The sequence below is a fragment of the Podarcis melisellensis genome (genome assembly GCF_964234715.1).
Source record: "Podarcis melisellensis genome assembly, chromosome: 15".
In the NCBI taxonomy this organism is placed as follows: Eukaryota; Metazoa; Chordata; class Lepidosauria; order Squamata; family Lacertidae; genus Podarcis; species Podarcis melisellensis.
The window spans coordinates 37,991,389-38,007,350 of record NC_138532.1 but is presented as its reverse complement, the minus strand read 5'-3'; the positions used below and the strand labels follow the sequence as shown (position 1 = coordinate 38,007,350).

Genomic DNA, 15,962 nt, shown 5'->3' with positions numbered 1-15,962 from the left:
TTGCCACCTCTGGGCAGGAATTCTGTAACAATGGATATAACCCCTTACAGTTCCTTCCACCTCTGAGGAGACTGTTTCCATTCACCTTGCTTCCAAGACAAGCAAATGTGTCTTTGGGGGTTCCAGACACAGGCACCCTATTTTGAGACCTTCAATTTTTATTCTACTGTAACTTAGCAGTATTTTTCAGTAAACTACTTTGCTGTATTTTCTGCCTGCATTGAAATGTAAGTAAACCTTTTTGTTTATCTTGCTAAAAAACAGGTGGTTCATTCTCTGCAATGGGGGTGAAAAGGAAGGAGGTCAGAAGATCACAAATAAAAAGGTATAAAAAAGGTATACAGTGGTACCTCAGGTTACATATGCTTCAGGTTACATACACCTCAGGTTACAGACTCCGCTAACCCAGAAATAGTGCTTCAGGTTAAGAACTTTGCTTCAGGATGACAACAGAAATTGTGCTCCGGAGGCACGGCGGCCGCTGGAGGCCCCATTAGCTAAAGTGGTGCTTCAGGTTAAGAACAGTTTCGGGTTAAGAACAGACCTCTAGAACGAATTAAGTACTTAACCCGAGGTACCTCTGTAACTGCTTTTATTCCTACACTTCAGAAAGCTGCAAAACATCCAAGTGTTTTTCTTCTGCTAGAAAGCCTGCTTATTTTTGCATTTCTCCCACACATGTGGGATAGGAGGTTTAAATTTTAATCTATAGATTTAATCCTCCATCCAATATCACACGTCAATTACTCCTCTCCACCCCAGCAGACGGTGGTTTCCCACTGCGGTGAGATGTACAGTCATACCTTGGAAGTCAAACACCTTGACAGCCAAACGTTTTTGCTCCTGAACGTCACAAACCCGGAAGTGATTGTTCCAGTTTGCGAACGTTCTTTGGAACCCGAGCATCTGTTGCAGCTTCTACGGCTTCCGATTGGCTGCAGGAGCTTCCTGCAGCCAATCAGAAGCCACGCCTTGGTTCCCGAATGTTTTGGAAGTCGAACGGACTTCCGGAACGGATTCCGTTTGACTTCCGAGGTACCACTGTACTGTAGTTCTAATTAAATGATAGTAACTCTTTTCTATCTGTGTGTTTATGCGTAGGAGCTGGCACATGCACACAGTATCAAAACCTGTGACCATCCCACATGAGGTATACAAAGAAGAAGGACGTTATTTTGATGTACTTACCTGGAGGGCACTTTCTAAACATCTCTGCCATTCATAGGCATATCTCTCACTTTCCTAGGTGGAAAAGAAGCAGCAGAATTCCACAGGTTTCAAAAATAAACAAATAAATCAGAACTAGTAATGACTGACTTATAAGTGATTCCCACCCCCTGCTACACAGAGGTAGCAAAAAGCAAGGAAAGCTCCTAGAAAGATACAGGTGGTTTGCATGTGGAGATTGGGAAGTGCTCCATCAATGTAATATACCCAAACCCACACTGGTTGGAGGATATAGAAAGATGGAGAGAGTTTCCTTTGAGGAAGGGCCATAGCTCAGTGGTATAGCCTTTGCTTTGCATGCAGAAGGTCATAGGTTCAATCATTGGCATCTCCAGGTAGGGGTGAGAAGGTCCCCTTGCCTGAAACCCTGGAAAGCCGCTGCCAGTCAGTGCAGACAGTATTGATCTAGATGGACCCAATGGTCTGAATCAGCATAAGGCAGTTTCTAACCTAGGTGAAATACATCTTGCATGCCAGGATGGCAGGGATCAAAAGCTCCAAAGCAGCACTATCTGAACACCACCACCAAAGAACACTGCAGGGGGGCTGGACTAGACAGCCCTCAGGGGGACCTTCCAACTCTAGAATTCTATGATTCTACATGTTCAGCAATATTGTGACATAGTCCTTTCTGGGATTCTACCACTTTGCACAGCAAGAAGGGGGAATCTCAACTCCAATATGCTCCCTCTCTATTAAAACACAACTCCCTTAGTATAGAAAACTCAGGAAGAGGAGAATGTAATTATCTTTTTCCCCCACAAGCAAAAAGTTTTGTTTATAATGTCTGAGAACGTACCACACGTACTAGTGTAGTGTTCCTGGTAACGTCCAGGAAATTCTATTCTGTGATTCCTACACGTATGTTCAGCTGTTAAAAGAGGATAAGGTAAAGGTAAAGGGACCCCTGACCATTAGGTCCAGTCGTGGCCGACTCTGGGGTTGCGGTGCTCATCTCGCTCTATAGGCCGAGGTAGCCGGCGTACAGCTTCCTGGTCATATGGCCAGCATGACAAAGCCGCTTCTGGCAAACCAGAGCAGTGCACTGAAACACCATTTACCTTCCCGCCGGAGTGGTACCTATTTATCTACTTGTGCTTTGAGGTGCTTTCGAACTGCTAGGTTGGCAGGAGCAGGGACCAAGCAACGGTAGTTCACCCCATCAGCGGATTCGAACCACCGACCTTCTGATCGGCAAGCCCTAGGCTCTGTGGTTTAACCCACAGCGCCACCCAGGTCCCTAAAAGAGGATAGGCCTCCCGGAATTCCTCTCTGACAATCTCTCCTTACCTCCACTTCCCCCGTGAGATCTTTGTACTTGTCTCGGATGACAGGCAGGGCTGGCTTCTCACTGAGGGTATTTGACCGATCTCGAAACGGCTGCTCCGGAGGTGGCAAAGGTGAGGAGCGGCTGATCTCTCTGTCGCCCAAACTCAGGCTCCGTTTGTGAGATCCTGGAAAGAAACACAACACATGGAAAGTCAGGGTTGCGTGTATGCCCCAGTTCTGAACAGAGCATTAAGAATAATAACCTCAAAAAGAACTATTTGACAGTAGGAGCTGTCCGACAGTGGAACAGACTCGAAAAGAGGTGGTGCATTCTCCTTCCTTGGAGGCTTTTAAGCAGAGGTTAACTGGCTATCTGTCGTGTGTGATTTAGCTGAGATTCCTGCATTATAGGGGGTTGGACTAGAAGACCCTTCTAAGTTACAATTTTATTATTCTATGAAAAAGAAGAAGAAAAGACCTTGGCCTCGTTCACACGTAACACTAAGCAATAGTTTGTTCAATTATGTTTTATTAAACCATGGCTTAGCATTATGTGAGAACCCTGCCCAGTGGCTTTACTATGGTTTGTTTACTGCCAAAATATCATGATCTGAAGCCATGGTTTGCTGCTGTGTTACAAATTTTGGCTTGTTTTAAATATGGTTTGGTGTTATATGTGAAGCCAGCACCCTTCTTTAACCATGCTTTGTTTGACCACCCCTCCCCAGATGCTAACCAAGGTACAAAGACATGAGGCAAGAGCGATAGCAGCTAGAAAATAAACCAAACTTTAGAGAAAGAAGGCACGGTTTGTTGGGTCATCTGTGGGACAACTCAAGATTGAGTTATGGTTTGTTAAATGAACCATGGCTTTGTGTTCCGTGCAAACCAGGTCGATATGAATGTTGCACAGCGAGGCAGAACTCAGCTCCTTGAAAATCAAAACTTCAATCAAACTTCAATTACTTGCCCTAAAGTGTTAAAGATTTGCTTAATACTATGCAGGCTAGGAAGATCAGAGGCCAAATGTAGCTTGCAAAGCCTTTCCTAAAAAGCAGCTCTGCCGAATCAGAACAAAGGCTTATGTAGTTCTGCATCTTGCTTCTCCAGGATGTTCTGCATGCAAAGCTGATGCTCTAGCAGGGAGTGAGGTCCCTTCCCTGGCTGGGGCTGATGGGAGCTGTAGTCCAGAACAACTGGAGGCCAATGTAGGCACTCACCTTGAACAGAGAGGTCGAACGTTGCAAGCTCACTCTTGATCATTTCTTCACTCGATTTCACCTTCCCTTGGGAAGTTGCCAGTAAGAAGTCAAATTTGCTGATTTTGGGCTTCTCGCTCTGAAACTCTCCAAAGTCGTCGGTGCCTTCTTTGGCTGCTTCTACGGAGAGGCCAGCAGAGTCAGCCTCTTGGGGCGTGCCTACAGCTGGGCTTCCAGATGTCTCTGCCAAAGGCCTTGCAAACTCCCCAAAGCCTTCAACGTCATCGTCACTCAGGTCCGCAGACTGAGGGTCAGGTTCTTTGAAGTTAGCAAAAGGTGAGAACTTCACGTCCTGGAGAGCATCCTCACTTGCAAAGGTGGTGACTTTGGAAACAGTGGTCAAGGTGATGTTCTCCGAGCTGCCAAACAGAGTCTCTTTCTTCTGGAGGATGGAGGTGGCCAAGGAGGAGCCACTTCCTGGAGGAAAGGGGAAGGGGAGGGACTTCCTGCTTTGGTAGGCGTCGTCTTTGTCAGACCAATCATAGCTTGGGAAGCCACTCAGAGTGGAGCCGTTGCTGAAGCTTTCAAAGGTAGTCCCTTTCAAGTCATCGAGATCTAGAAAGGGAGGGACAGAGAAAAAGAGAAGGAGAAGACCCAACCATTAGAACGCTAGTGACCAGTGTTTTCAGCAAACAGTGACACGAGTCAAATCCAAAGGTGGTGCCATTTTGGAGAACACCAGAGTATCTCAAAAACTGGCAGCTCCCATCTGTACCTACTGACCTCCGAAACCTGTTCTATGATCCTCTGCAGTCATAATTACAGTGTCTGAGCTCAAAGATCAGGGCTCAAAGATTGTTGTTCTTGTAAATCCACAGCTACAGAACAAGGGAAGCTGGCCTGACTCCATCTTTACCTGTCCTTCAGCAGACAGCTAAGACATACCCTTTCTAGAAGGCTTTCCTAACCACTGTGCTTCAACACAGCACTAGGCTGTTCTCATTTTGCTTCGGGAATGAGAGACACTGTGGCCTTCCAGTTGTTGTTGGACTCCAGCGAAGGCTAGTACATTAAGGCAAATGGGGCATTGCCCCACGTAGCTCAGTCTGCCTCCAGCCAGGCCTCACCTGCCTTCCTTCTCAAATACAGCTGGTTCACAGTGTCGCAGTGCCCATTAGATTCCTCCTCTTTAGCCTCAGCACCCACCCTTGTACAACTCAGCAGGGAGGAGGAGGGTGGAGGCAAAACAGGAATTCGTTAGCCCTGTCGCCCACTGGCTCTGGTTTCACCTATTTGGGGCTCCCTGCTGTGTGCCCCACCAGTTCCAATGAATACCAGCCCTTCCACAGCGTGACCAGTCTGGGTTGATGGGAGCTGGGGGTCCAGCAGCATCTGCAGGACCACAGCTTTCCCATCCCGAGGCAGGAGAGCCTGGGAAGGACCCTTCTCTGCCCCAAGACTTTGGAGGTCCACTGCTCGTCAGAGTAGACAAGACTGGGCAGAGGTTTATGGTGGGGATGGGGAACATGTGACCCCCCAGATGTTGCTGGACTCCAAGTCAACCTGGTGAGCAGACCAGGGATGCTGAGCGCAGCAATATCTTGAGGGCCACATGTTCCTCACCTCTTCTTTACATGTTTGACTCTTTACTGAAAAGCCACAAGCCAAGCCTGCGGATGCCAAAATGCTAGGTGTGGGTTTTCTTTTAAAACAAACTTCCTCTGATACTAGAAGCAGCCTGCAGCCATCAGGACTAGACGCCATTGATAGTCTCTTCTCCCCTATAAAGCCATCGCTACCTCTTGGCAGGCTCATGTTGCATTAAAACTTAAGTTTCATTCTGGATTTCTGGCAACGGGCTGAACATGAGCAGTGCTCACAGGAGCTTCCCTGCCTTAGAAAACTGGAGTGGGTGGGAATAAGGCTTCTACCCACATACCCTGGAACACATCCCCAAAGGCATCAACACTCACCTGGTTAGTGTGCAGCTGAAGCTGGCACAAATTACGTTTTGTTTCTGTAGCGGGACCTACCCTGTGGAATGCTCTGCCAACTGAGGTTCACCAGGCCATCTCTATACTGCAACCTTCCGCAACCTGGATGTTTGGGACTACAACTCCCACCATTCCTAGGCAGTCATAGTCCAAAACATCTGGCAGGACCCAGGTTGGCTAAGGCCACTTTACCGTTTCAGGAGGCCAGCAAAAACCTGGTGGCTTTAAAAGGTCATCAACCTTGTTGAAAGGCTGTCTGTTAGTGTGGCAGCACCCTCACTTTGGAGCTCCCCTGCCTATTGATATCAGACAGGCCACTTTGCTGTACTCTTTCCAGTACTCTTGCTGAAAATGTTTCTGTTTAGGCAAGACTACCCAGATATGTAAGGGACACGGGTGGCGCTGTGGGTTAAACCACAGAGCCTAGGACTTGCCGATCAGAAGGTTGGCGGTTCGAATCCCCGTGATGGGGTGAGCTCCTGTTGCTCAGTCCCTTCTTCTGCCAACCTAGCAGTTCGAAAGCACGTCAAAGTGCAAGCAGATAAATAGGTACCGCTCCGGCGGGAAGGTAAACGGCGTTTCCGTGCGCTGCTCTGGTTCGCCAGAAGTGGCTTGGTCATGCTGGTCACATGACCTGGAACCTGTACGCCGACTCCCTCAGCCAATAAAGCGAGATGAGCGCCACAAACCCAGAGTTGGCCACAACTGGACCTAATGGTCAGGGGTCCCTTTACTTTTACCTTTACCCAGATATGTAGAGTGACATATGTTTTAACCTGCTTTTAATCATTGATATTAAGCATTCTTTGAAGATTTTAAGTAATGGTTTTCCACCCTTTTTACTGACATTTCCATTGCTTTATTCTTGTGAACCTCTCTGAAGCTTTCTTACAATGGAGTAGTGCATAAATCTCGTGAAACAAATAACACGGGTGTTGTTAGGCATGATTTTTTTCTTAAATTCTTAGCCATTTTGGATTCCTTTGGGGTACTAAACCACTTTAAATGAAACATTAAGCAGCCCTTTTTAAAGCTGCCCCTTTTACCAGCTTTCCTCACAATTCCTTGAGTGCGCCTGGCAAAGCTCATCTCCACTCAGTTCTTTGGTGTGTTGGCCTTGTGGATAATCCAGTCATCGCCCTCAAATCTTCCACCCTCTGGAAACTGCACCAGGCTGCCTTAAGGCCTGATCACAGGTACAGCCACAAAATATGCATGGTATGCCCTACCTGCCCCCTCGCTAAGTAAATGGTGCTGATCCATGAGAGTCTTTTCCAACCCTAGCCAATGGAGCAAATAAGAGCACACCTGTTGGAGGCCCAGCATCCTGCTCTCATAGCAGTCAACCAGATGCCTCAATGGGAAACCGCAAAGCAGGACCTGAGCATGGAAGGACTCTCCCCACCTGCGATACCCAGCAACTGGATATAAAATGTAGACATCATGGCTAAGGGCCCACATACCAGACGTTCAAACCACATGGCTTTCCCCACAAGAATCAGCAACAGTAGTTCAGCTCGCGCAGAGCTACGATTCAACAAACTTCAGTTCCCAGGATTCTTGGGGGGAAGTCACATGCTTTAGACATGCAGTGTGTACACAGTCGTTGTGTCTACTGCCTGGCATGCACAAGGTCCCAGGTTCATCTCCAGGTAGGGCTAGGAATGGCCCTTACCAGAAGATCTAGAAAGCTGCTCTGAGGCAGTGTAAACAATACTAAAAGCTAGAGGAGCCAACGGTCAGACTAGGTGTGAGGCAGCCCTTCTTATGTTCCCCCATACCTGGAAAGAAGCCTTCATCTGCAGATTATTAATTTCATGGGAACCCCCTCTCTAGTTGGCTGGGGGGGCAGGAGAAGAATGTTATCTCTAGTAGCGAACACTGGAGCTCCAGAAGAACAGGAGCAGAAGTGGGTCACTTCAAGTATGATACGGGAGAACTCTGAGGTTTGCAGAAGGATGGCATCATCTTGAAAACGGACCCTAAGGGGGCACAACAGCCCTCCCAAAAAAATTCACCAAAGAGGACTAAGCATGCTCAGAACCCAAAGAACACAGAGTGCCAGTTGGAAAGGAAGGGAGAAAATGGAGTTGGCACAGGGAGGCAAGTGGGATAGAATGCCTTGCTTGAGCAACTCAATAGTTTTGTGGAGGAAGGCTGGATGGTGCAACTCCCCCTGTTTACAGCGAAAAGGCAAGTAAGAGGTGGCATGGCAGAAATATGCACGGCAGAGAGAAAGTGGACAGAGAAAGGTTTTCCTCCCTCTCTCGTAACACTAGGACTTGCGGATATCCAAGGAAGATGACTGTCCGGAGGTTCAGGGCAGATCCAGCAGGGCTTGTGCGTCTAAGAAGGGAGGGAGGACACAGCTATCACCCTTCATGAATTGTCATCCTTGGCCCTATAATGCCCTAGAAACTGTGCCCAAGCTCTTGAGCCCGAGCAACGTGTCCCTCAGCCACAAACAGAGCTCTTGTCCATCATTGCGTACTTGCTTTGGCTGGCTGGCTGGCTTTCGCCACCACCTCTCCTCTCCCTGCCCTGACAGTCACTAAAAAGAGGAGAAACAGCTGCATAACCATTTGTCAAGAGGTTTAATGCTATCACTTGGGGACCGGATGAGAACAATGCATGGTTGTCGCACTGTGTGTGTTAACTGGCTTCCAATGTCAGGATGTCTGTGTTACCGACAACTCTTCTGTGAATGGCCAGCAACAATGACATAATAATTGCTATCTCAGAAAACCGATGAATTCATTTCACATATCTCATGAAGTGCAGTCTAGTCCCCAAAAGCTTATGTTGTAATAACTCTGTTGTTCTTGCAGCAACAGACTAATACAGCTACCCCTCTGGAAGATGTTAAGAGAGAGAGAGAGAGACATTTTCAGTAGAAGGGGATACGATTGCTTTAAACTTTTAAGGGCTTAAATTTTTTTTTGCTGATGGCAACCAGATGCGTTTCTGGACTCTTTAAAAAAGTGGGGAGGGGGAAGAAAAACCACACATGCTCAGACTTTCAAAATATGCCAAGATAAATATTTATTTAACACAGCAGGACTTACAGATCGCAAAAGAGAACGCTATACAGGAGCTCGAAAGGGCAGTCATCAGAATCAAAGCATGCAGGTCAGTCTTTTTGCAGAAGAGAGAGATATCTAAGCAGATTCGAAAAGGCACATTCACACAAGGAAATGTCAAGTTCAAATAAAGGTATCAGAGGGGAAGGAAAACTGATAGCAAAAAGTGGGGGGATCTCTGGCCCAATTTCAATTTATGAAGTTTCCTCTCGCCTACCCCCAATAACCACCAAGGCGTGGGGGGGGGTAGGGGAGAAGGACTATTGGCCTGCAGGTTCAAGAAATTATGCAATCTTCCATTAAATGTGCAGGTGAGGGTATTTGCCCTGGCTGCATTATTCAAAGACAGGGAAGGATTGGGAAAGAAAAAGACCCCAACACCAAACAATTCAAATTGACAAGAGCCTTGGAGGGAGGGTAAAGGGTTAAAATTTGGCAAGGAAAGCAGCAGCAGTAGCCTGGTTGAAATTAACATGCAGCAAGGGCTTAGAAAGTTCAAAGTTTGTCAGAGGTTAACCCCCCTCCCAATTCGAAATCTAGCCACATTTTTCATATTGGCTGCCTTGTGCACAAGGAATCATATAGCAAAGTTTAAAGAGACAGTATCCCCTTGAAAGAATTTGGAAAATAAGTCTCTCTGCTTCACCCCAACCTAGAGAAGTTAAGGCAATTTGGCTGAAAGGGGACAGATTCTAACATCTCCCACCCCCACAACTGGCCTAACATTCATCCCTTCTTGTCACTATAACTCATCACTGCCTCCAAATTCCTAGGTCCTTTTCTTTGCTGTGCCAAAACTGAAACATTCAGATAAATTCAGTTCTACATACATGCTCACTTTTTTGACAGGAACCTCACTTGTGGAGGAGCCCCTTCTGAAGACAACACAAAGTTAAGCGCCCAACAGCTGACCAGCCATTTCTCCTAAATCAAGGAATAAATATATAAAAGGGATACTGTCCCTTTCTGACATTTCAGTTTACAGGAATCAAAAGTCTACCTAAAGTATGTAAACTTCAAATAAAGTTATATAGACACTTGAACATTATCAATTCAGAGCTTGAAATGCTTCAGAACATATATACACACGCATATGGAAACGCCAGAGCACAAAAAAGTTGATTTAACAAACAAGAATTGAGAAAATGATCTAAGAGACTTCAGACAAGGACCAAATAATAATAATAAAAAAAGTGTCTGGGCCAGAGCAGATGTAATACTTCCTGCCATTTTACTATGTTTAAGGGATCACCCTCTGGCTCTACAGCTGAATGCATTCACTCCTCCCTTATCTCAAGTGAAGATACAAGCCATGCAGCTGCACTTAACCACAGTTTCTTGTTACACACAAACCAGGAAACTGTGGTCAACGGCTCCCAAGCAAGCCAGGATTCCGAAACTAATTTCAAATCAAGGCTCCATATCCTAAGTTGCCTGGAAGCCTTTGGGTGAAACAGCCAAGTCAGACCTGAGAGCAGACCCGCTGAAATGAACAGAGATGGTTTTAAATAGCTTTACTCTGGAAATAACCCACACCGGGTGTCATCCATTAACCATAATTTCTCAGTCTGGAAATAAAGGGGAAGCCAGCAGGTTCCCGGCTCATCTCTCCACTTGCATAAAGGAAGGAGCAAAAGGGCTGTGCGGCTCTCATTACAGCTGCAACGGAGTTAACTGTGTGAAATGCTAATCAGGGTTGACTCCCAACTGAGATTAGCCGTCAACTCTAAGTGGCAGTAAGGATGGTTAGCTTTGATGCAGCTGTAAGAGTGAACCATAGTTATGAATGGTGGGAACTCAAGAGCCAGAAGGGAGTCTCTGTGATCCATTGCTGAGCCATGACTGAGGTTAGGGCATAGGAAGCATTAGGACTGAACCAGCCCCTTTGAGGAATACATTGGAGTTGGCACTAGAAAGTGAGCTTCCATTGCAGTCTTGGAAAAGACAAAACGAAAACAAACAAACAAACAAACAAACAAACAAACAAACAAAAACACCCTGTCAGCCTCCTGATTATCAACACTTAAAAAGTTTAACACATTTTGCATCAAAGAACATGATCTGCTTCACCCAGCATTTGGACCCAAGATCCACCTCTCAACACAAGTCAAACGGCAAGTGTCTATCACTGAATTGCTACGGACACCAAACTCATCTCTGGGAAACGAGCCACATATAAAGATACTGACACGATTAAGATTAGAAAAATAGTAGGAAAAAAGTGCTTTTGGAAAAACCCAAAGTAAAAACTTCCAAGAACACACATTTTGTAGGTGCCAGGGAACTGAGCGACCCAACAGGCCTTATACCCATGCATTTTAACATACAAAAAATGTTTTCATTCTTCACCAAGAAGAATTATTTCCTGATATTTTGCACCCTGTTAGAGGAATTCTCTGTATCTAAAGCCACCAACAGTCCCTCCTGCCTTCACCACTTAAAAAATGATTGTAATATGGTAATTTTCTGCTCTACTCAATATCTGGGGGGGGGGGGGAGAGGGAATTTTAGTTCATGTGAAAATAAGTGATGCTTGAAGCAATAGCCTTCCTGCCACAAATAATACCAACACTGAATAATACTTTTTTGTTTTTGTTTCAGAATACTGTCATTTCTCTCCTGTTTTTAAAGGCCACAAAAAGCTTAGTTCATTGTTTTCCCACTCTTGTTTTTACAGGCTTAAAAAAAGCACAAACCAAAAACAGGGCACGTGTGTGACGTTTTAACAAGCTTTCTATGCTTTCTATGCCCTTTCTATGGATTTCTATGCTTTCACTCTAATTTCATAAAGGAAATCTAAAAAGGAAAGGGAAAAAAGGGAGGAGGATTCCTACTATAAACAGTCAACCCAAGATCCCCTTGGCTTTTGGAAAGCTTGCAAACGCATGAGCACCCACCACGATTTGGCAGCCAAAGTCAGAACCTTGCGAGGTGGACCAGCCAAAAGGGCCCTTCCCATCTAAACACCATGGAGCTCAGCTGGAAGAGGCCCACGCCATTCGCTTTTGCTAGGTAGTTACAGTCACCTGATGCTTAATGCAGAGTTATGGGACAATTTCTATGGGGAAGTGTCTTCCACCGTACCAGTGGATCCAGATTCGCAACACAAGGTGGCATGTCCCATTTTTACAAAAAGTCAATTATTTGCACAGTGACAGGTAGGCTCCGTAAAGTCACAGTGTGGGCATCAACTATAGATTCTGATGCCGATACACACCACTGGGAACCTCCCCTTGCAGACTAAGGGCAGATCCACACTATGCATTTAAAGCACGTTTAAAGAGCATGACTTCCCTGCCCCAAAGAATTCTAGGAACTGTAGTTTCTCCTGACAGACCTACAATTCCTAGTGCCCTTAAACTACAGGTTCCAGGATTCTTTGGGGAGTTGATATGCTTTGCATGTGTGTTGGACGTGCTTTAAATGCGTGGTGTGGATCTGCCCTGAAGAAAATGTGTTGTGGCGAAAGCATTCTGACCTTACAAAAGCCACAGACATCTTTGGACCCAAGTACGGACCTTCGTGTACAAAAACAGAACGTAAAGCAGCAATCCCGGCGAAAGAGGCCTCCCTGTTCTGAGCACTGTTCAGAGTTCTGCATTAGCCTTTTATTCTTCCCCTGCCAAGGGGTCGCCCATGCCGGGCAACTTGTGCAAATACAACGTGGCAGCTATACTGTTTGAAGATTATGAGGGTGCAAAGACTGCATGAGGCAGAATTTCAGAATACAGGTGGAGGGGCTGGGAACGGAAATTCACAATACAGACAGAGGGCCTGAAGAAGATGCTAACACTGGTTATGCCTTAAACTGAGAGTAAAATAATAATAATAAAGGTACAACTCCCTCACTTTGCGGCCATGGTTTAGCAGTACCTTACCAATGTTGCTAACCATGGTTAAGGTTAACCTGTGCTTCAGTTTGATCAGGACTTGTAACCACTGCTTCAAGTGGGTATCAAATCCTAGCTGAACTGAAATGCCACATAGCTTGAGCATCAGTGCTAAGGTATCGCTTCAATGTAGTTAAGGCAGCAAGAGGGAGTTCGCCACCCCCTGAAAAAAAGACTGGGAAAGGATTTGAGGCTAACTCGCCATCTTATAAGAGGGAGCCGGTATTACGTCTCCAGTGGGCCTTGGAGATGGACTCCAAACTTCTTGAGAGAGGTGCCACATTCACTCTGACATTGCAACCTTACAGATCTCCAGAGATGAATGAGGTCTCCAAGAGCAGACGGGTCTCTTTCCAAAGAGGAGCAACCCTTGGCACAATGGGAGGAGGCAAAGGCTAACTTGCAAAATAGTTAGATAACACCTATGGAGTATTGAGGCAGCCTCTCGTTGGCAGCAGTCTTGTCTGGGCACCCTCAGAGAGTGGCGCCATGAACAAAAGAGGTCCCCCCCCCTGGAATTGGGGCTGCTAAGAGGTCGTTGGCAATACTACGCAGCACAGGATCCACCTCAAACCATCCAAATCGAAAAATTACATCGGACGACAACAAAGAAAAATGTGTAATACTGCTTGGTTAAGAGATTAGCAGCTTGCCAAAGAACACAAGTTCAGAGGACCGGCACGTAATACTGAAATTCGGCTTGGGGAGCAAGACTTTTAGACATTTCCATTGCCTTTCGTTACCAGAGCAATCTAACTAGTTCCTCACCTGCGGCTGGTGGATGCTGACCACTAACGGTTGGCAAATCCAAAGAGCTATCAGACATGACATGCTTAAGGTCTCCTCCCACGTCCGCCAGCTTCATGTCAAACTGGACAGAGAGCGCATCTTCAGAGTCTTCCTTGCCCACGCTGCTGCCCCCGATGGACGGGAGGTCCAGAGACTTGACCGAAGCGGAGTCCTCTTTCGCATGCTTGAAAGCTGCCAGTTTGTCGACCAAGGATTTCTCGGAACTGGAGGAAAACTTGTTCGAGTGGAAGTCGGCAAAGTCGTCCTCGCTCTTCACGGACGAAGGGGTGTGGTCTTTCAGTTCTTCAAAGCCTATGCCAGGGCCGTCCAGAGACAGCTGTTTGAAGATGTCGTATTTGGTGGAGGCGGGGGCCGAGATCTGACCGCTCTTCAGAGTGTTGGCCAAGGAGCCAGCGGGAGGAATGGGGCTGGCCTCTTGCTTGAGGGAAGAGCCGACGCTGTTATTGAAAGCCATGAAGTCTGCAAATTCATCCTGAGTGGCGGCCGAGGTACAATTCGACAACCCCGCAAAGAGATTGAAGTCGGCAAAGTCGTCGGGCGGGATCGAGCTGTTGCCGGGTGCTGGCAGAGTCGGAGGAGCGGCAGAAGCCGGAGGTGGTGGAGCAGGGAAAGGCGGCTGCTGGGGCGAGTTGTAGGCGGGTGGAAAGGGGAGAGGTCTGTTCTTGCCGGCAGGGGCCAAGGAAAATAGATCCAGGTCCGCCAGGTTCAGAGAAGGCTTTCCTTGCGGCGGCGGCTTCGACTGTGCAGGTAGAGAAGGGAAAGGCGGAGGGAAAGGTTTGTCTTTCATCGGCGGGTCTAGCGGAGAGATGCTGTCGGCGGTTTTGAAATCCGTGAAGCCGTCATCTGCTCCGGCAGACTTGAACTCTGCAAAGCTGTCTCCTGAAGAGCAAGGGAAAGGAGGAAAACGTCAGTAGGATTCTCGAGAGCGACATATGTGACTCTCTCAGCTGAGCAATAAACGTATTAATTCGCACAAATGCTCAAAATGGCTTACGGGTAATTTGTTTGTTTTGTTCACTTTCCATCTCAGTTCTTCCCAAGGGCTCAAGGCAAATAGTGTGTGTGTGTGTGTGTGTGTGTGTTGGCAGGCAGCAAACAAAAGCCGGTCAAAATCAAGCATTTTAAAATCCTACAGATTTCAACAGGGGAGATTTAAAATTCTACTGAAGATGACCATTCAAACCAACGGTACATCTTTGATCAATATATTATCTTCTTTCCACATATATTTTCATTCCTGAAGTATTCTGTGATTTCCCGTATTGGAGATAATTTAATTTATCTTGGGTCTTTCTTTCATACGCTGGAATTATGAACAGAGGTATAGTCTGCATTTAATTCAGGTATTACAGCCTTTCAGTAGGAAGAATTTTTCACAGCTGTTTTTCCTGGTTTTTTCTAAGGCAGACTTATTCCCCAGTTTTGAATAGTACACCAAAAGGACCGCCCATTTCTGAAAAGGACTTCTCTGCCAAGTGGAAATCCCTTGCACACAGGGGAGCAGAGTGGGTTATAATGATAACAAAAAAAACCTAGCTTGTCCCAAGAGAAATTTTGAGCAAAACTACAATCTTAAATACCAGTGAAGTGATGTACGCATGGGTAGCCCACATGATGCCCTGAACTACAACCCCTGTCATCCCTGACCATTGGTTATGCTAGCTAGCTGGAGTCTAACAAATATCTGAGGGGGTGTGTGTCACAGGTTAGGTACCCCTAATGTAAAGTAACTATAAGAAATACAGTCCCACGCAGGCCATGTTCACATGCGATCAACTCTCAGTTTAGAAAGTCAAGGTGTGTACACACTTTGTGTAGCTCTTTTCCTCCCACTTCATTCTTCCCTTCACATGAATGAACCAACAAACCAGTGAGCCCCAGTTAACTATAGTTTCCTGTTACATCCAGACCAGGAAACCATGGTCGATGGCTTCCAAACCACCATAATTTGAAGTTGGTTTCCAAATCCTGGCTTGTTTGGAAGACATGAAGCATAGTTTCCTCATTCAAATGCAACAGGCAATAATGGTCAACTGCAGCTTCCTGGCTTGTTTCTACATGTGAAGAGCAAAGCAGCTTTGTGCAGGTTCCTGAAGTCTATGCATCTCTCAACTTATTAAACAGAGATTTTTATCATGGGCATGAGGCCAGTGGGATACGGCTAAATTGTGCTGTGGTCGTCTGGTTATTGAAAAGGGGTTTCCTAGAAGCCTGGGTAATTTGTCTGGGGTGGGGAAGAGAATCAGCTGCTATCACTGTTTCATAGGTGGGCACAAATGCTTTCCACATACGATAACTAAAAAGCTGTGATTATACATGCTTAATTGTATTAGCCCATCAACAGTATTGTAATGAGCCTTGATAAAAGAAGAATACAGCTTGTCTAGATTACAAAACTGTAATTATGTGCTGTAAGAACTGACGCAAATTGCCTTCGTTTGCATAATTTATACAAGTCAAAGAACTAGAATTTCTTCGGGGTAGAAATGTACC

At 46.2% G+C, this 15,962-nt stretch overlaps 1 protein-coding gene across 8 annotated transcripts in view; it reads right to left on the bottom strand.

The window, feature by feature from the left end:
• The window catches only part of SYNRG (synergin gamma), a 54,733-nt gene that overhangs the window by 10,892 nt on the left and 27,879 nt on the right, over positions 1 to 15,962 (bottom strand). For all 8 annotated transcript variants that reach the window (XR_014163228.1, XM_081890156.1, XM_081890158.1 and 5 more), the window contains 4 exons: positions 13,428 to 14,348; positions 3,717 to 4,310; positions 2,518 to 2,681; positions 1,189 to 1,242 (listed from right to left, as the gene is read on the bottom strand). Coding sequence is in view for 7 of the 8 variants with exons in the window: in XM_081890156.1 (XP_081746282.1) it covers positions 1,189 to 1,242; positions 2,518 to 2,681; positions 3,717 to 4,310; positions 13,428 to 14,348 (1,733 nt within the window). In the remaining variant the exon portion in view is untranslated. The remainder of the gene's footprint in view (positions 1 to 1,188; positions 1,243 to 2,517; positions 2,682 to 3,716; positions 4,311 to 13,427; positions 14,349 to 15,962) is intronic.